We start from the raw sequence: 20114 nt of genomic DNA on the forward strand, positions 1-20114 counted from the left end.
TTGTCATTTGTATGGATGTGCTTTCTAAACTATTGGACAGGGCAGCGAGAGAACGGTTATTTGGGTACCATCCTCGGTGTAGAAGTTTAAATCTCACTCATCTTAGCTTTGCAGATGATTTGATGGTTTTATATGATGGCAAGCTTAGGTCTATTGAGGGGATCATCGCGGTGTTTAAACAGTTTGAAAAGATTTCGGGACTCTCAATTAGTATGGAGAAGTCCACGCTCTACTTAGAAGGGGGAGATACTCACACACTCGACTCTGCTCAGGTGCTGTTTGAACTGGGGGTTTTACCTGTCTGATACTTGGGGCTCTCGTTAGTCACCAAAGGTCTCACTCTTGTCGATTGTTTACCGCTGATGGAACAGTTTCGAAAGAGGATTGGATCATGGACGGTCCGGCATCTCTCGTTTGCTGGTCGGTTTAACTTGATTTCCTCAGTCCTATGGAGTGTTTGTAATTTTTGGATGGGTGCGTACATTTTGCCTTGTGCATGTCTAGACGAAATAAACTCTATGTGTTCTGCATTTCTGTGGTCGGGAACAGAGATGAATACTCGAAAAGCAAAGGTCTCTTGGTTAGCAGTCTGTAAGCCAAATTTTGAGGGAGGGTTAGGGCTGAGATCACTTCAGGAAGCTAACCTTGTTTGCTCTTTGAAGCTGATCTGGCGGTTAGTTTCTCAAAGTGAATCTTTGTGGGTGAAATGGGTTACTACAAATCTGTTGAAACAATCTTCTTTCTGGTCAGTAAAGTGTTCCACAACTCTAGGGTCTTGGATTTGGAAACGTTTGCTTAAGTATCGGGATCTAGCAAAAACTTTATGTCGGGTGGAAGTGGGCAATGGGGAACGAACCTCTTTTTGGTATGACAACTGGTCGGGGTTAGGCACCCTCTCGGATGTGGTGGGGGACCGTGGAGCTCTGGATATGGGGATAGCTTGGCAGAGTACTTTGGCTGATGTTTGGGCCCATCATAGGTGAAAGAAGACATAGGGTTGATCAGCTAAATGATATTGAGGAGGCATTGCTTTTGTTTTCGCAGCAACGTCAACCGCGTCCTTATAGAACAGTTTGGCGTGGACGAAATGATGTTTTTCGTACCAAGTTTTCCACACGAGACACTTGGAATCACATTCGCACAACCTCGAGTACGATAGATTGGCATCGAGGAGTGTGGTTTGGTCATGCGACCCCGAAATTTGCTTTTTGTGTTTGGTTAGCAGCTCTTGACCGTCTGTCCATGGGGGCTAGAATGGTTGCGTGGAACGGGAGTTCTGCTGGCACATGTGTTTTCTGTCAAAGCGTCTTGGAAACTCGAGACCATCTTTTTTTCCAATGCCCTTTTGTCTCTTCAGTGTGGTCGGCGATGGCGAAGGGTCTGCTTACAACACAACATTCAAATGATTGGTCGAGTCTGCTTGTTTATCTATCGAATCCACGTCTCGAACTGGTTCGGGGGTTCCTCATCCGCTATGTGTTCTAGGTGGTGGTTTATACCGTTTGGCGAGAACGAAATGGTCGAAGACACGGCGACGCACCGAAGACTGCAGAGACCATTATCTCATGGATAGACAGGCAAGTGAGAGATAAGTTGTTGTCCATTAGCTTAATGGGGGATAGAAGATTCGACGAGGCTTTACAACTCTGGTTTCAGTCCCGTTCCTAGTATCAGTTTCTCTTTTTCAAATTATGTTTCTGTTCTAGTCAAGAAAGGGGACAATGATCTAAAAGTGTTGCACTAGTTGTAAAACAGTTATTTTTCTTTTGAATATAATTTAACATTTTATTAAAAAAAATAAGTTAAAAAGTTAATATAAAAAAAAATATGAAGAGTATGGACTATACCTTATATACAGGACCAAAACCTCTTTCACCGAGCTTGTTTGCATCGGAGAAGTAATCTGTTGCCAACTCTACACTTTCAAAGCTAAAAATCTGAAGCTCGTTATTATTCTTCCTTTCACTTCTCTTGTGTTGGTCTCCTATCAATTCCCAATTCACGTAGTAAAGGTCAAGTGTTGAACCAACCCTCAGCGATATAACTCTCCTCTGTATGAAACCAATCACTAACATATATTAATAGCCAAAAATCACACACACAGTTCTCAACTCAATACGACCATTTTAAGATACATGCTTATAATCACGTACCTTGTTGGAGTGATTTCTCTCCATAGAAAGTAGAATATTCCACGGAATATAACACTTGCTAGATTCAGAAAAAAAAAAAAAAAAAAAAAGGTGAACCTGTTAGTATAATTGGGACAATTAGTGTTTTGAGTAACTCTGATACTATTTTTCTACCTTTTACTTTAAATTTCTTCAACACAAGATAGATTATAAACCAAATCATAGGTATCATTAGGCACAGTGATGCCACTACAATATGCCAAGCTTCCACCTTTCTCTTCTCTAAGCGTACCACATTCCATAGTCCACAAAACTTAAGTGTCCAATAAATTTGATGCAGTGAATTAATTAAGCGCAACAATAAAACAAAAAACAGATTATATAGTTCCACAAGTTATCTACCATTTAGACGGATGAATATAGTTCTAGGTATATGAGAAGACGACCCGTTGTTAGTAGGACGAGTACTCCAAATTTCGCATCCCGTACCATCTAGGTTGGCTGAAGCATATGCAAGACAAGAAGAGTTTTGCACATATATAGCTTTGCAATCAACTAAACTTAACCTTCCACCAGTCTCATTAAGTACAAAAGCATTGCTTGAAGAAGAAGATACCGTCACTTTGAAAGAAGTGAACCCATATGGCTCATTCGAGACTACGTAACCTGCGGCCAAACAATTCGGATTCCTAGAACTTTGCCATGTACGTTGCTGCTGATGAATCTGCGCTCTACTCAAAAAGCCTTGTTGGTCTATCATTATGGTGGGAAAAAATGTTCCGGCATCGTTCTGAACCCCCTAAATACGTAAAATATTGTCCACTCTTGGTTGAAACGAAGGAAAAGAGTAAATCACATTCGTTTATTTCCTCTACAGAAAACCAACCCTTGTACCAGAGCCCACTTGACCAATACATGTTTTCACGCCACAAGATGGTCAATACGTTTGTAATATTAGCATCCATCCCAAAGATAAAAGATCCAGAAGCAGGTAAAGTATCACCTAGCCATGATGTAAGTTCCCATCTCTTCCCGGTTTTGACATCGAAACCTAGTTTCATCCCTGGAAGAAGGGTATCGGTTGGATAATCGAAACTTTTCCACAAAACCCTCTTCATCGATCCATCAGGATCCATCTCTTGGAGCTGAAGGTTTCCAGAATCCAAAAGCTTTAAGGTTGTGTTTCTTGTGGTTTCCGTAGAGCTTAGCTCAAGAAGCATGTTTGATGATCCTCTTAAAATCCTCAACCTGCCAAGAGAATCCACTGTGAGGCTTCCAGAGTGGTCCGAGATTGGATTGTTACGGTTAGCAATCCAGACAGGTCTGTCCCGGACATCAGGATCAAAATAAAGATCGTTGAACCAAATCCCAAGATACAAGTTTCTTGAGTTCTTGAAGTTGAAAAACTTGAGTTTGATGATTTTGAAAGCAGAGACGAGCTCTTGCCCATCTTTCAAGTACTGGCCCTGATGAAGCGTATCTGTTTCACTCCATGATTGCCTTAACAAGAGAGATAAAATAAAAAGATTGAGAAAGATACTATTTGGCCACATACTTAATTAGAGACAATCTGAAACTTTGGAAGATAGATTATACTGATCTCTTAAAAAGTGGATTATAAGACATATCTTTTGTGATCAAAGTCAAACTCAGAAGTTCAACTCCACGCTTGGAGACAAATTTGAAGTCTTGTCCGTTAAAGTTTCCGAGCTACTACAGCTATTACACAACAAATTAGCAACCAAGAAGGAGACACTAATTAAGTTGTATTATATTTCATAAAGACAAAAAAGTCTTTCACAGTTTCATATTCGTAAAGAATAAATATAAATATAGGTCTCAATCATTTTCTTGGAAGCAAAAAAGTAGTAACCAAAAGCTACTTGTGTTGATTGACCAGAAAACAACTGTCCGACCACAACATAATGAGTTAATGACCCTGTTTTAATGGTTAGAAAGACTTAAGAAAAAAACTGCATATTTCACCGGAAATTAACTCATCAAGATAGTAGCAAAGACTAGTAAGGTCATAAAGGATTTTAGTTATTTAAACCATCTCCAACGGGTACAACCCAGTAGAGTCTCTAAAGGATTTTAGCAAGCGCCTACTTGTGTTGATTATTGTGATGTTGATGTAGTTCCTCGACACGACATACATGTTTTATTTGGGTTTCTCTTTTGATTTTTAGAGTGCAACATTTGATCTTTTTGTCAAAATTCTTTGTGCGTGATCGTCTTGTTGTATACTCGAAAGATTTCAACTTAGTATCAATAATCAACAACTGTATTTACGATTTTTCTTGATGTTACTATTCACGAATCACAACAATTAACGTCTCCTTCGCCGTTTATAGTTTAGTAGATAGTACACGGTTGAATTTTATTTTATACGAAAACGTTAAATATTCTTTTTTTTAGTATTAAACTATATCATCATATAATCTTGACATTTTACATTTAACTTGTTCTTCGTTATAAAAATTATACGTTTATAACTTATTTTATCATATAACTAATTACATTTTAATAGATAAATAATAATGGAATAGGTAATAAGATCTGCACCATTTAAAAGAAAATGATGTAAATATAAGTTTTAAATTGTTATATTACAAATAATAACTTTAAGTTGTGATATTTATTAAAATAGTAAAGACTTATTATGTAAATCTTACAAATAAAATGTTATATTAGCAATTATACTTCAGTTTTAATAATAGAGAGATTTATTACAAGTTTTGATTTTCCTTCTCTTTAGTATTATTGTCTACTTACTTATGTGGATCGATTTAAAGTAAAACATCTATAAATTAATACTCTACAAATTAATAAACACGATAAATTAATAAATTTTGCTGGTTCGAGTCAGATTTGTGTAAAAAATAACAAATTTGATAAGATAATAAAATATTTTTTTTGAAAATCTCCATAAAAATTATTATCCCAATAATATCATAAATTAATAATCATATATATATACATATATATATATATATGCTGATATAATAATGTATGATTTTTCTAAAGCTCATATCTATAAAACAATTGTTATGTTGTATTTTCAAACTATAATGATATAAAATATTCTATAACATGTCATAAAAATAGCTTAAAATAATTAAAATTTTCAATTTCTACATATACATCATTTACATTTTTATAGTTTAATAAACTATTAAAATATAAAAAATAATATTAGTATTCATAAATATGTCATGTGTATAAGTGAATTTGTCTACGATATTTGTAATTTATTGATATCTCGACCTGGATATTAATTATCAACCGCAGGACGCACATAGAACACAACCAAACACTGCTTCATAGGAGACTAATATTCCGATAAATTTCTAGCGACCATTCAACTTTTCACATACACATCTCAAAACAGACATAATACAAATTCAGTTCCAAAACCATAAAATTTACAATATCCAAAAGTCTAATCTTATTTTGCTAAAATTGTCTCAATTCATAATTTTAAAAATTTAAACAATTAATAATATATCCATAAATTAATAAAATATCTTGATCACAAAATTATTAATTTATAGAGGTTTTACTGTATAACATTGATTCATGTGAAATATATATGATAAATATTAATTAGATAATTTCTTTTTGAAATATTTAGATAATGTGTTAAAAGAACAAAATAACTAACTTCTTTTTTTGACAGCCACAAGAACTTACTTTTGAAGTATATTTATTTATAAATCTACTCCAATAAACACAAAGGAATGCAAAAAGAATCGTAATGTCCACCCCTAATATAAATAGGAGACATTTTATATAATTTCGTGATCATCGTATCATAACTTAACTAGAGAATAAATTAATTGCATTCTGAACTCGATCAAAGTATAAAGTATAAACTATATTATGTAAACTGAATTAAAATATTAATTAAGAAAACTAAAGCACACGAAATGAATTATCAAAAAAGCGCAAAAAAAAAAGAACGCCAACTCGCCTGGTGGATGGAAGAAGCAAATCTTTGAGTGGGTTTTTAGTTCAAGAAAATGTAATTAGAATATATTAAAGAATATATTAATCTTAAAATTGATTAATCTTTTAATATAATACCTTTTCAACGAAAAAAAGAAGAATATATTAAAGAAAAAAACTCAATTTGAAGATTTGGTAGAACGTTACAAAATAAAATAAAATAAAATGTTAAAAATATTCAAGTGGGATAACATAATTTAACTGACAATTAGTTCATGTTTCCACTAACATTTTTTATGAACAAAAAAGCACTATTTGCTAAACCATAACACACTAATCTCTTCTCAAAAAAAAGGTTAACCATGTACTATTAAACTCTTTTTTTTTTTAAAGATTAATTAATAATACCAAAAAGGCATTGTGAAAATGGCGTTGCTATACTTCATAGGTTCTACTTAAGTTAGTGAATGATTTAGATCTGTGTAAGACCTATCTGTGGGGTACTCTGTCATTTAATTACTGTTTAGAGATTTTCGAAGATAAGATCGCAAAGCGTTCCGAGCGTCCCGAGCATTCCTTGAATAGTTGGGCTTTACCCTGCTTCATTACTCCGTTAGAGGTTTTTTCTGACTTAATCAGAGGTTTCTTTCTGAATCACAAACTTTATTTTTGAACTATGCAGAAATTTCCTTTCGAATGTATTGCAAAGCTCAAGAGCAAATATCGATTTGATGTACCAGGAGCAAAGAATACATGTCCACGGATGTGTAAGATGGAATTTCACAAAATGGGTGAAAAGGATATTCACTGGATGGCATATACGAGTCATTAGGAACTGATAAGGTTAGTTTGATTTTGGTATGCTGGTTTCTTAGTTTGACTTTGATTCCTGAACTATCATAATTCGTTGCTTTGTCTAGAAATTTCCCTTTTTAGCTGAACGTGTTTTGCGATAATAGTTCGTTGCTTTTTAATTTTACAGGACATCGAGTTTATTTTGGTACCTAAGATTGATGAGCGTCATCTGGTGGCAGAAGTCAAAGAACCCGAAACATATCATCCCACCATCAACAACTGGAAACATGTTTTAACGGAACAACAAAAGAAAATTTGCTGGGATCATCTCTACGAAAAAAGATCAATCCAACCGGGTTGTTGAAGTCAAAAAGAACACAAGAAAAAGAAAACCGGATAATTTAGAGACAAACCTAGAGGTGGGAGAAGATGGAATTCGAAGAAAACTCTACAGAGTAGAAAATGTCATTTGTGACATGAGAGTAAAATTAGAAGCTTTGAAAGGACAGTCTCGTGATGAGCCACAACATCGTGATGAGTCACAACCTCCATATTCCCCTTTTCAGTCTCGTGATCTGGCACGTCGTAGTGATGAGTCACAGCCCCATGAAAACCCTTTTCAGCCTCGTGATGAGCCACAGTCTCAATATCAAAACGAAGAAGAGGAAGAAGAGGATTCTCTCAGAGGAGCACCAGTGAATATCCTTTTTCACCCGTTTTGTGAAATTCCATCTAACACATCCGTAGACATGTACTCTTTGCTCATGGTACATCAAATCGATATTTGCTCTTGAGCTTTGCAATACATTCGAAAGGAAATATCTGTAGAGTTCAAAAATAAAGTATGTGATTCAGAAAGAAACCTCTGATTAAGTCAGAAAAAACCTCTAACAGAGTAATGAAGCAGAGTAAAGCCCAACTATTCAAGTAATGCTCGGGACGCTCGGAACGCTTTACGATCTTGTTTTCGAGAATCTCTAAGCAGTAATTAAATGATAGAGTACCCCACAGATAGGTCTTGTAGAGATCTAAATCGTTCACTAATTTAAGGTAGATCCTATGAAATATAGCAACACCATTTTCACAATATCTTTATGAAAATGAGAGGTTATTTAGACCCAAAATGACGTTGCTATACTTCGAATCGTTATCTTAGTCCTAACTAACCCAAAATTAATCTTTTAAACCAAAGTCAAAAAGGTTACAAATTAGTATTAAACTTAAATTATGAAAAAACTCAGTTACAACTTACATGTCTTGCAAAACTTCCTAAAACAAGTAATTAAATTATTAAAAAGAACCGTTCATTAGCCAATTAAAATATTAATTAACGTCACGGTAATGCCGTTCTTAACTTAATTTAATTAGGTTACAGAGATTCTTAAGTACTTCCACCACTCAAAAAGATCATAAATCTTTCTCTCTCTTCACAACTCAACTCAACCCAACCCCCATGGATCGCTGCCAAGAACAGAAACCCTAATTACTCACCTATATTCTTGATTTTGTTTTATGAAGCCGTCACCACCGTGGCCGGTCTCAATTTCTCCGGTATGTTTTGTGTCCCTTGACCTCTATCTTATCTCTTCTGTTCTTCTGTTCTGTTTTTTTTTTTCTTTTCCATTTTTGGTTGTTGCTGGTTCCACACGTGTTCTTCGCAGCTTTACTTTTAGTTTTCTTTTTTTTTTTGTTTAATAATATAAATTCGTTTTCGCGTTTCTAATAACCGTAAAATTTTCCGATTTTTGGGGAGTTGTTTCAATTCCGTTATTGCAAACTTTTTTCCATCTTTGCATAAAAATTTCTGTTTTTTTTTTCTTTTGTTTTCTGGGTTAAGATCATATCAAGGTAATAATTTCTATTAATCAATTTTGTTGTAGTTATGATTCATTGTTCTGTTTTTTTTTATAATAGTTTCTGGGTAAATTTTGTAGTTTAGAGTTTGGGTCAGGAATCAATGGATGTGACAGAGCTTGAAGAGAATCTATTCGCGGCTAGCGATGCTAAGGTTCGGGTTACAAAATCGTATTGTTTTAGTTGGAATCTGATTTTAAATCATCATCATTTGAGTCTTTTTCTTGAGAACTAGGGCTGTGTTTGTTTCAATTCGAATTCTAAATTGGGGTTTAATCTTAAATGAATCAGTTTTTCTATCATCTGTGTTCAATATCTCAAGAGGGTTGTGTTTTTTTTTTTTTTTTGATGTTATATGATTGTGATAAAAGCTTTATTGTTTATTATGGAAACACGCAGTTACATGGAGATATGTGTAAAGAACTATCTGGAGTTCTATGCAAAGTACTATCAATCTTTCCGTCGTTGGAAGGAGCAAGACCTCGGAGTAAATCAGGGATTCAAGCCTTATGCTCTTTGCATATTGCACTTGAGAAGGCTAAGAATATTCTTCAGCACTGTTCTGAGTGTAGTAAACTTTACTTGGTCTGTAGTCTTCATACCTTTCTCTCTTTCGACGAGTTTTACGCTTTCTCTTTTTTTGTGTTGTGTCCGTCTTTAATTTTCCCGTTTTCTTCAATCGCAACAGGCCATAACAGGGGATGCTGTTCTTTTAAAATTTGAGAAAGCAAAGATTGCTCTCATTGATGGTCTTAAACGTGTAGAAGACATTGTTCCTAGCTCTATTGGGTCACAGGTGATCTTGATTACTCAGTTCTCTGCACATTGTCTCATTTGTGTTGGTTAAGACTAGTTCACTTGTTTCTTAACAAGTATGTTCTTCAGGGTTCCCTAAATAAGTCTTAATGGTTTTTGTTTTTTTGTCTTCAGATTTTGGAAATTGTTGGTGAACTAGAGAACACCAGGTTCATGCTTGATCCATCAGAGAAGGAAGTTGGTGATCAGATTATTGCATTGCTCCAACAAGGGAAGAAATTTGACAACTGTAATGACAACACCGAGCTTGAAACTTTCCACCGCGCAGCTGCTAGACTCAGTATCACTTCTTCTAGAGTGGCTCTAGCGGAAAGACGAGCTCTAAAGAAACTCGTTGACAGGGCACGCGCAGAAGAAGACAAGCGTAAAGAATCAATTGTGGCTTATCTTTTGCATCTTATGAGAAAATGCTCCAAGCTATTCAGAAGTGAGATTTCGGATGAGAATGACTCTCAGAGTTCAAATCCATGTTCTCCTACTGAGGATCATGGGAGTGTTCATGGGTTTGGCCGCCAGCTATCTAGGTTTGGTTCTATGAACGACAATCCCATGAACGGCGTAAAATCAGGACAGATGCCCGTTCCACCTGAAGAACTGAGATGCCCCATATCTTTGCAACTTATGTGTGATCCTGTCATTATTGCTTCAGGGCAGACATATGAACGGGTCTGTATTGAAAAGTGGTTCAGTGATGGGCATAATACTTGTCCAAAGACTCAACAGCAGCTCCCACATCTCTCCTTGACTCCCAATAACTGTGTTAAAGGTCTTATTGCGAGCTGGTGTGAACAGAATGGCACTCAAATCCCTAGTGGACCGCCGGAATCTCAAGAGCTTGACTACTGGAGACTAGCTCTCTCTGACTCTGAGTCCACCAAGTCAAAGTCAGTCAATAGTATAGGCTCGTGTAAATTGACGGGAATTAAAGTTGTTCCTTTGGAGGAGAATGGTACTACTGTAGTCGAACGACAAAACACAGAAGAGAGTTTCGTGTCTGATGATGATGATGAGGATTCTGATGTAAATGTACTTGAGAGGTATCAAGATTTATTGGCTGTCTTAAACGAGGAGAAGGACTTGGATAAAAAAGGCAAGGTTGTAGAAAAGATCAGGCTATTGCTCAAGGATGATGAAGAGGCCAGGATCTTCATGGGAGCCAACGGGTTTGTCGAAGCGTTGTTGCGGTTTCTAGAATCAGCTGTGGATGAAAAAAATGTCGCAGCACAGGATAAAGGAGCTATGGCTCTATTCAATTTAGCCGTCAACAATAACAGGTTAGTATCTTCGTCTTATGTTAAAGTTGGTAATACAATAACAGATTTGTGACTTTCTCTTTACTCTTTGTGTTCTTCTTTTCTATGGCCTGCAGGAACAAAGAGTTGATGTTAACTTCTGGGGTGATTCCACTGCTGGAGAAGATGATCTCTTCTTCTGAATCCCAAGGTTCAGCAACCGCGCTTTATCTTAATCTTTCCTGTCTCGATGAAGCAAAGTCTGTGATAGGTGCCAGCCAAGCTGTACCTTTCCTTGTGCAACTGCTTCAGGGAACAACCGAAAACCAATGCAAACTTGATGCTCTTCATGCTCTCTACAACCTTTCCACATATTCCCCCAATATCTCTGCTCTCCTTTCATCTAACATCATCAAGAGCCTCCAAGGCCTTCTCGCATCAACAGGTGAAAATTTGTGGATAGAGAAATCATTAGCCGTACTGCTAAATCTAGCGTCGAGCCAAGAGGGAAAAGATGAAGCCGTATCATCACAGGGCATGATCAGCAGTCTAGCAACAGTGCTAGACATGGGTGACACGGCAGAGCAAGAGCAAGCTGTTTCATGTCTTTTGATTCTATGCAAAGGAAGGGAGTCTTGTATCCAAATGGTGCTACAAGAAGGTGTGATACCATCATTAGTGTCAATCTCAGTTAACGGGAGTACGCGAGGTAGAGAGAAGTCTCAGAAGCTTCTAATGTTGTTTAGGGAACAACGGCAGCAACGTGACCAGCCATCTCCAAACAGAGATGAGTCAGCACAAAAGGAACCTCCCCGGAAATCTCTCTCAGCACCGATGTCTCTCCATGGATCAACAACTTCTGCCTCACCTTCAGTTGAAGGTTATGAACCGAGAGTCTTGTCGAAATCCATGTCGAGAAGAAAGTCGTTGGCAAGACCATTCAGCTTCTTCTGGAAGAAAAGTTACTCGATTCGCCAGTGAGAAAGAAGATAATATCACATATTCAAACAACCTTTGTATGTAAATGCTTTGGGTTTTTTTTTTTACAAGTTACAGAAGTTATATCATAGAGAAGAAGATATGTACAGGCCCCATTGTGATTATACTCGATTTTTGCTGTTACTATGTATATCAAGTAAATATAAATAAAACAAAACCCCAATTTTAACATCATTACACAAGCTCTTATTACCCTTCTAGCTTCTTAATTTCTTATGTTTCAATGATATTCACTAGAGTTAACAAAATGGATCTTCAACTTAGGTTACTTAGAATATGATATTTACAAAGTAATGAATACAAGAAGTTTGTGATAGAGAATGAACATATAGTCTAATGGCTTGTGCTAATGCGTCATTTGTGTCAGGTGGAGTAGGAATCAGAACGAGAGAAGGTGAGCGAATCAGCGCTTCTACTACTTCTTTTAATGGGATTCTGAATCCAACCAGTCTCAAACAGTTCCAAAATGGGATCACCGCGGCTGCTGTTGCTGCGACCAGTGCTTCCACCACCATCTTCACCGCTGCTTCCTCTCTGCAATGCCTCCTTGTACGTCGCTTTCTTCCCCTCAGTCCACAGTTTCTCCTTCTCTGCTTCATCTTCTTCTTCTTGTGAGACAGATCCTGATCTGCTAAAACTCCTATCGACCGTGATCTCTTTCTCCATGGTCCCTTTGTTCTTATCCCTCCAACGTCCCAACACATTCACCAACAAACCAAGCCAAGAAATGACATGAACCAGCACCAAATCTAGCCACACAACTCTGTTCATCGAACCAGGAAGTATCTTCAAGAATCCATCGAATCTCTCAGGGAGAGTCTCTACGACGATGAGCAGATCGAACATCTTAGCGAACACGAAGGTAGAAGAAGGGAAGTAAGTCTCAACCGCGTCTTGAAACGCGAGAATGTGATCGTCGAATACAGAGAGAACCGCGAGGAGATGGCGATGAAACGGACTTGTCAAGGAAACAAAGAAGATAACGAATGCGAACAGTTTCTGTAAAAACCAAGACGCAAGATTCTTCTTCTTCTTGAAAGTTTGGTTTCTTGTGTAAACAACACGAGCCATGGATAGTAACACACCACCGCAGGTCTCAAGAGGACGACGTCGCGGCCTTCTTCTCGCTGATTGCTCCTGTCATGTAAAAAAAAACACAATACGTACCAAAAAGATTTAACCAAACATGGCTATGTTATCAAGATTAGGAGGAACAGAGCAAAATTTGCATACCATTTTATGAGGAATGATTCTTTTTTCTCGCCCGTAAAAATTGATTGAGGAACTTTGAGAAAATTTAGTTAGTTTTGAGGGTTTTTATACGTAGTCAGAGGAAAGTGATAAGTTAATCTTGATTTTAGCTCTGCAAATTTTTTTGAACGAGCGGTTACGCTTTTTTTTTTTTTTTTTCCTTTTTTTGGGATTTTTTTTTTTCAATGTATATTATGAAAGATGGCCAACTCTCTCTATTTGAGTAACACATCAGTATTGGAGAAAGTGTCATCTATCTATTCTTATTAAAAGCAAACATAGCTAAATTTAAAGGAATATAAAACATTTTTTATGTCTTTTTTTTTTATCACAAACAGTTTTAATACTTACATAACTAATTTAGAGAAACTTAGAACATGTCCCAAATAAATAAATGCATCACCAAAAGACAAAAAAACATCAGGAGTGAATCGAAGCACCACTTTTTCCTCTTGGCGTAAACCATGAATGTATTGGCATATGGTTTAAGCATTACAAATTTGTCAATAGTTTGAAAAGTTGATAGAGATATTGGTTAGTTGAATAAATTCATGACTGTTGGTTTTCCTATTTTAATATTTAGAAAGTTGTCAAAAAAGAAAACTGAATGAAATTCTTATTAAAAACCAAATTCTAGAGTTTAATTCAAAAAATTGAAGAGCTGACATAAAAAAAAGATGTCTATCTTAATTATATCTATTAAAGAGTTTAGCCAATCTACAATTCTTGATAAATAGAAAATGTTTGTGTATCATAGTATTTAATTGAAAAGCTTAAGTATGAATATATCTAAATACTTAATTTTTTTTTTGAATGAATGTAAAAAATTTATTCAACCAAAAAACTCTTTGTTACAAAATATTTATCTTTAGATCAAACTTTCATTTAAAATATTTTCTTTTGAAGTTTTAGACAAGAATTGTAGAATGTTTAAATCTCTCAGACAAAGTTGTTCATATATGTATCTAATAATTCAATTACAAAATGAGAAAACCTACGTGAAGTATTAAAACAATCAACTTCAAATTATATTTTTCAAAGATTTTTACAAATAAAAAAAACAAAGATAAACTCTACCTAAGAAACAAATTATTAGCAAATTAAATTATTTAAAAAAGTGTAAACCATAAAGCCAGCACATAGCGGTATTCATCTAGTAATAATAAAAAGGGATCGGAATCTATGACATATGCATGATGTAAGCAAATTTAGATTAAAACAAAAAATTGAAGATTGAATAATTTTGTACTGTGTGACTGACTCTCTGCGAGTCACTGATTCGTCAACTCCTCCTTTTTACTTCAATCAAATCTAGTCTCTATCGCGGTAACGGAATCGTCGATCTGTTTCCCGACGTCTTTGTTTCGTGGTCTCTCTCTCTCTCTGCTTTTTTCGCATTTTCTGGGTAAACTGGGGGGGGGGGGGATTGAGAGATGAAGTTGTTGCCTCGAGAGATTGAGAAGTTAGAGCTTCATCAAGCAGGTTTCCTTGCACAGAAGCGTCTTGCTCGTGGCATTAGGCTTAATTACACTGAAGCTGTTGCCCTCATTGCTACTCAGGTACTCTGCTAAGTGTACATAACTATATAGTCTGCTGTTTTTTCATAACTATATATAAGTTATGGTTTTCACGGTTGTTTGTGTAGATTCTTGAGTTTATTCGTGATGGTGAGAAAAGCGTGGCGGAGCTTATGGATATTGGTAGACAACTATTAGGAAGGTACGCTATATTATTATATTGTCGCTCCATTTCTTGTGTTATTTGGTTTGTTTGATTTATAACTTATGAATACTGTTGATTTTGTTTTCGTGTTTTGTAACAGGAGACAGGTTCTTCCTGCTGTTGTACATCTTCTGTATACGGTTCAGGTGGGTTTTTTTTCATTAACTCTGTTGATTTTCGTATAGTTTTTCAAAATGCTTTTTTATGTTCATTGCTATTTTTTGGTGTGTCAAGTTATCATATAGTAACTAGTTTAGGTGTGTTGTATGTAGGTTGAAGGGACGTTTCGTGATGGTACAAAGTTAGTCACGGTTCATGAACCGATCTCGTCTGAAAACGGCAACCTTGAACTAGCTTTACATGGATCTTTCCTTCCAGGTTCGTTGCATATTCTACACACGTACTAACTTCTTTTTGTTTTGTTTTGTTTTGTTTTGTTTGTAATACTTTCCTTAGAATGTTTCATGTGAGAAATTACTACATTGATGCCAAATAAGAAGTTTGTGGAAGTTTAATGTAAGGTTGCTTATGATATGATTTATTGGATCGTTCGTTTCGCAGTCCCTTCATTGGATAAATTTCCTGAATCTCATGAGGATCTAATTCCGGGAGATATTAAATATGGAGATGGAAGTATAATAATAAATCACGGAAGGAAGGCAGTGGTTCTGAACGTCGTCAACACTGGAGACAGACCAGTTCAGGTATGTAAATTTGACATTCTTCTGTGTTTCTGTTTTACTGTAAAGAATTTATTGCAGTTCTCATTGATTTTACATGGATGGAGATAGAATTCAATATTCAATTTTTCAGAGTCTCTCTTTTTCAGGTTGGAAGTCACTACCATTTCATTGAAGTGAATCCATTGTTGGTGTTTGACAGACGTAGAGCTCTTGGTATGCGTTTAAACATACCAGCTGGAACTGCTGCACGATTTGAGGTTGGATTTCTGAATATCTCTGTCTCTTGTTTCATTTCTCTTATACCTATGGATTTGGCCTCAATTAGAAAACTCTTCAGTATTATTCAGATGGTGTTTGTGCTGGAACTGATATTTGGAGAAAGGAATAGGAAAATTAGAAAACCTTTAAAAATATTTTTTTCAAAAAGGTTGAGGGATTTTCTGCTGTTGCCACATTTTACACATTCTGTTGATGTGATATCTTTTGTTGTTTTTCTTTAGTAAGGGATGAACCTCTTAGTCCTGTCAGTGATATTTGTTATGCTTTTCGTAGCCAGGAGAAAGAAAAAGCGTTGTACTTGTGAATATTGGTGGAAATAAAGTGATAAGGGGAGGGAATGGAATTGTTGACGGTCCCGTTGATGATGTCAATTGGGCAGCTGTTATGGAAACCTTGGAGAGGGGAGGCTTTAGGCACCTGGAAGATGCTAATGCTAGGTAAGTCCTATTTATTTTGGATTTTGTATGTTCCAAGATTGAGTTTTACCATGGTCACCTTACTTGCATATCCAACAAAATCAAGTTTTAATTGATCTCTTTGCAGTGAGGGGATAGCAGGGGAAGATTCTAGATTTACAACTACAATTACTCGTGAAAAGTATGCAAATATGTATGGTCCTACCACTGGTGACAAGCTTCGGCTAGGTGATACCAACTTGTACGCAAGAATCGAAAAAGATTATACTGTTTATGGAGATGAATGTGTATTTGGAGGGGGGAAAGTTCTAAGAGAAGGCATGGGTCAAGGAATAGAGCAATCTGAAGCTCTTTCTTTGGATACTGTCATTACCAATAGTGTGATAATTGATTATACAGGAATATATAAGGCAGACATTGGCATTAGAAATGGTCATATTGTCGGTCTTGGAAAAGCAGGCAATCCAGATACCATGCATGGTGTGCAGAGCAATATGCTTATTGGGGTAATTTGATACACTATATAAGCACTGTAGTTACCATTTTGGCCTTTTGGGCTACTTACCTCCTCTTGTTTTTTTTTCTTAGAACAAGACTGAGGTTATTGCTGGAGAAGGAATGATTGTAACTGCTGGAGCTATTGATTGTCATGTGCATTTCATATGTCCTCAATTAGTATACGAAGCAGTGTCAAGCGGTGAGTAGAGTAGCCTGACTGCATATACTTGTTTCATGTTGTCTAGATTAACTATAGTCATGTATGGAGAGAAAGCATAAGATTGCAAGTCTTTTAGATCACTTGCCTCTAACTCGTAATTATATGCAGGCATTACAACTATGGTTGGAGGAGGAACTGGGCCTGCTTATGGTACACGTGCTACTACCTGCACCCCTTCTCCATTCGATATGAAGTTAATGCTGCAGTCCACGGATAGCCTGCCACTAAACTTCGGGTTTACAGGGAAGGTGGGATATGTTCTTCTTGACAATGATTTGCATCCATGTAATCATCTTGTTTCACCAGATACACCAATAGCTGACTAGAACTCTTACGATTAGCAAATGTATCGTTGTTAGGGAAATACATCTAAACCCTTAGAGCTTCGTCATATAGTGGAGGCTGGAGCAATGGGATTGAAGCTGCATGAGGACTGGGGAACTACTCCTGCTGCAATAGACAATTGTTTGGCAGTTGCAGAAGAATATGATATCCAAGTCTGCGCTTTTCCCTGACATCCTCTTTTAAGGAACAAATTTGAAAGTTTCCAAATGTACTCAATTGTTTGTATTTGACAGGTGAACATTCATACTGACACGTTAAATGAATCGGGTTTTGTGGAGCACACAATCAATGCATTTCGAGGGAGAACGATACACACATACCACAGGTTCATCAGCTGACCTCTTCTTGCATCCTTGCTTCTTAATTTTACTTATGTTCGGTATCTTAAATTCGTTGCTCCAATTCCCCATATGCGAGCGAGTTATGAAGTACAGTTAGCTGATAAAAATAGATGAGGTCACTGCCTATATTTGAAGCAAATATTGAAGTGCTATTTTTGTTAAATCCTGCTGGACAGCGAAGGTGCGGGTGGTGGACATGCGCCAGATATCATCAGAGTTTGTGGAGTAAAAAATGTACTCCCATCATCAACCAACCCAACACGGCCATATACAAAAAATACTGTAGATGAACATCTTGACATGCTGGTATGAAGAATTTAATAGGAAGTATATGACTAAGGGTGAATTACTTTATTTTTGTCTTGCTAATAGCCTCATGTGCAAACACGAGCAGATGGTTTGCCATCACCTTGACAAGAATATCCCAGAAGATGTAGCTTTTGCTGAATCAAGGATAAGAGCTGAAACAATAGCAGCAGAGGACATATTGCATGATATGGGAGCAATCAGCATTATCTCTTCTGACTCACAAGCAATGGGTCGCATTGGAGAGGTTCATCCCTCTAAACTATTAACATTTTGTGAAAATCAATTCTTGAAACTCTAGGTTCTCAGAAGAGCTTTTGTCACTCTTTGCTAGATTCTGTTTAGCGGAAAACTTATTATGGGAGAATTCTGTTTTGCAGGTAATAAGCAGAACATGGCAGACTGCTGACAAGATGAAGGCTCAGAGGGGTGCCACTGATCCTAATACAGCTGATGATGATAATGCGAGAATAAAGAGATACATTGCAAAGTACACTATAAATCCAGCTATAGCCAATGGGTTTTCTGACTTAATTGGCTCTGTTGAGGTATGTATGCTTATCTTCAACTCACACACATCTTATATCGTTACTATACAGATTTCTTTTCCTGTTGCAAGTTTTTAGTTCTGTCGTCCAATACATGCCAAAACTATGTGAAACATCTTTACTTATGCACAGTTTATTTCCTGCGTTCTTTAATAAGATTATTTATGGGTGAGAGAGCTAGCAGTAGTGTTTGTAATTTTTGTAGACTAGGAATCTCTGAAACCTTACTTTGGCTAAATAGTGGAAGTCTGTAATCAATTAGGCTCAATGTTTTTGTTTACTTGATTGTAAAATTTCATTCTCTGCAGGAGAAGAAGCTGGCTGACCTCGTTATATGGACGCCGGCTTTCTTTGGAGCAAAACCAGAGATAATAATTAAAGGTGGCAATATATCCTGGGCTAATATGGGAGATGCAAATGCGAGCATACCCACTCCTGAACCGGTAATCATCACTGACTACTAGTTTCTGGACATGTTATCTTAACAACACGTCTCTTAAGTTTATCTGGTTGAATAAATATATAACACTCTTTGCTTTATTTTCCAAATGCAGGTCACATCAAGACCTATGTTTGGAGCATTTGGAAAGGCCGGAAGTGAAAACTCTGTTGCATTTGTCAGCAAGGTATGGATTTTTCCTCTCTTTCTCAAATTGATTTGTGGATCAGTTAACTTAAGTATAGTTTCTTTATTCTTACGTATCCTAGGCTGCCTTGAGAAACGAGGTAAAAGAAGTATATGGACTCAATAAGAGGGTTGTAGCAGTCTCCAACGTGAGGCAGCTCACAAAACTCGACATGAAGCTGAACGATACGCTTCCGGACATTACCGTGGACCCAGAGACATACGTTGTCACAGCAAACGGCGAGGTCCTTACGTGTGCCCCAGCTGATTCAGTCCCTCTCTCCCGGAACTATTTCCTCTTTTAAGGTAGCTGAAAATTCAGTTGCTTTATCGCATTATATATATAGGCTTTGCTTGCTAAAATGAGACACCTAAAGCACTATAGCAAGCATATACCCATAACCCACATCCCTTATGTTCATTTGCAACATTAGCTTCTCTGAAAAACCAAACAAACAAAAGGGAATGAGAGAAGCAGATATTAATTGGCAAAGGGGTGTGGTGAAATAGATGACCAAGTATAGTGAGTTTAAGAAGTAATGTTGTCAGACTAGAGGATCCAGATCCACCATAGCACAATAAGGTGATGTCTCTTTCTTAGTTTCTTGATGGCATGAAGCCAGTAGTGGACTTCCCCTGATTCTTGTGGGGTAAAAGCATTTACATCATTACAGAAGCAATTTCTGGAAGACATCTACAGAGAATTATTGTTCTGAGCTCTTATGTGATTGTTATCTTCTCCTTCTCTATTATAGTGCGTGTCACCATCTTGTTTCAAGATCTTCTTCATGCTATTGGAGTCATTTAAAACTCATTTCACTAAATTTCATGGTCCTATATCATTTTACAAAGTATACCACTTCTCCTACTATATACCAAAAACATGTTGAACTAGTGACCGTAATTTACGAACCTATATCATTCCACTGTGAACCTTTACCCCAGTTATGCGGGTGGCATCGTGTCCCCGACATATATGCACAAAATTTAGTTGTATTTTTATCGATAATGCAATTTGCTTTCATGAAAAGGGACATGATTAGACGATTTTGAAATAGACTCTTAACCTAACCTCATGGATTGATATCAAAAAGACAAAAAAAA

At 36.6% G+C, this 20114-nt stretch overlaps 4 protein-coding genes across 9 annotated transcripts; 2 read left to right on the forward strand and 2 right to left on the reverse strand.

Moving 5' to 3' along the window:
* Positions 1-1841: 1841 nt before the first annotated feature.
* LOC104704709 (G-type lectin S-receptor-like serine/threonine-protein kinase At1g67520) lies at positions 1842-3685 on the reverse strand. The gene is made up of 4 exons (XM_087458536.1): positions 2989-3685; positions 2535-2885; positions 2348-2445; positions 1842-2051 (listed from the first exon to the last, which is right to left on the reverse strand). The coding sequence occupies exons 1-4, from the start codon at positions 3683-3685 to the stop codon at positions 1842-1844; spliced, it is 1356 nt and encodes a 451-aa protein (XP_087314662.1).
* Positions 3686-8207: 4522 nt separating this feature from the next.
* On the forward strand, positions 8208-11950 carry LOC104701357 (U-box domain-containing protein 7). 4 transcript variants are annotated; one of them, XM_010417025.3, is made up of 6 exons: positions 8208-8426; positions 8810-8883; positions 9129-9314; positions 9418-9525; positions 9660-10819; positions 10915-11950. In XM_010417025.3, exons 2-6 carry the CDS (start codon positions 8833-8835, stop codon positions 11756-11758), a joined length of 2349 nt encoding a protein of 782 aa, XP_010415327.2. In that variant the 5' UTR covers positions 8208-8426; positions 8810-8832; the 3' UTR covers positions 11759-11950. The 4 variants fall into 4 exon arrangements, with proteins under 4 accessions (XP_010415327.2, XP_010415326.2, XP_087315671.1 ...); XM_010417024.3 differs by having other exon boundaries at positions 8222-8426; positions 8815-8883; XM_087459544.1 differs by lacking the exon at positions 8208-8426 and adding an exon at positions 8600-8723 and having other exon boundaries at positions 8815-8883.
* Positions 11951-12015: 65 nt separating this feature from the next.
* Positions 12016-13082, reverse strand: LOC104701356 (uncharacterized). The gene is made up of 2 exons (XM_010417023.3): positions 13010-13082; positions 12016-12913 (listed from the first exon to the last, which is right to left on the reverse strand). Exons 1-2 carry the CDS (start codon positions 13010-13012, stop codon positions 12140-12142), a joined length of 777 nt encoding a protein of 258 aa, XP_010415325.1. The 5' UTR covers positions 13013-13082; the 3' UTR covers positions 12016-12139.
* Positions 13083-14185: 1103 nt separating this feature from the next.
* LOC104701359 (urease) lies at positions 14186-19861 on the forward strand. Of its 3 annotated transcripts, none has more exons than XR_015562125.1 (18): positions 14186-14586; positions 14673-14746; positions 14850-14895; positions 15022-15127; positions 15311-15453; positions 15579-15689; positions 15985-16148; positions 16255-16633; positions 16716-16824; positions 16954-17093; positions 17242-17342; positions 17424-17515; positions 17708-17837; positions 17926-18084; positions 18218-18385; positions 18694-18828; positions 18940-19011; positions 19094-19861. XR_015562125.1 is itself a non-coding variant. In XM_010417027.3 (18 exons), the coding sequence occupies exons 1-18, from the start codon at positions 14461-14463 to the stop codon at positions 19313-19315; spliced, it is 2514 nt and encodes an 837-aa protein (XP_010415329.2). In that variant the 5' UTR covers positions 14212-14460; the 3' UTR covers positions 19316-19861. The 3 variants fall into 3 exon arrangements, 1 of the variants encoding a protein (XP_010415329.2); XR_015562126.1 differs by having other exon boundaries at positions 14212-14586; positions 17187-17342; XM_010417027.3 differs by having other exon boundaries at positions 14212-14586; positions 17205-17342.
* Positions 19862-20114: the final 253 nt, after the last annotated feature.

This window comes from Camelina sativa, chromosome 7 (genome assembly GCF_030686135.1).
Source record: "Camelina sativa cultivar CO46 ecotype springtype chromosome 7, ASM3068613v1".
NCBI lineage: Eukaryota > Viridiplantae > Streptophyta > Magnoliopsida > Brassicales > Brassicaceae > Camelina > Camelina sativa.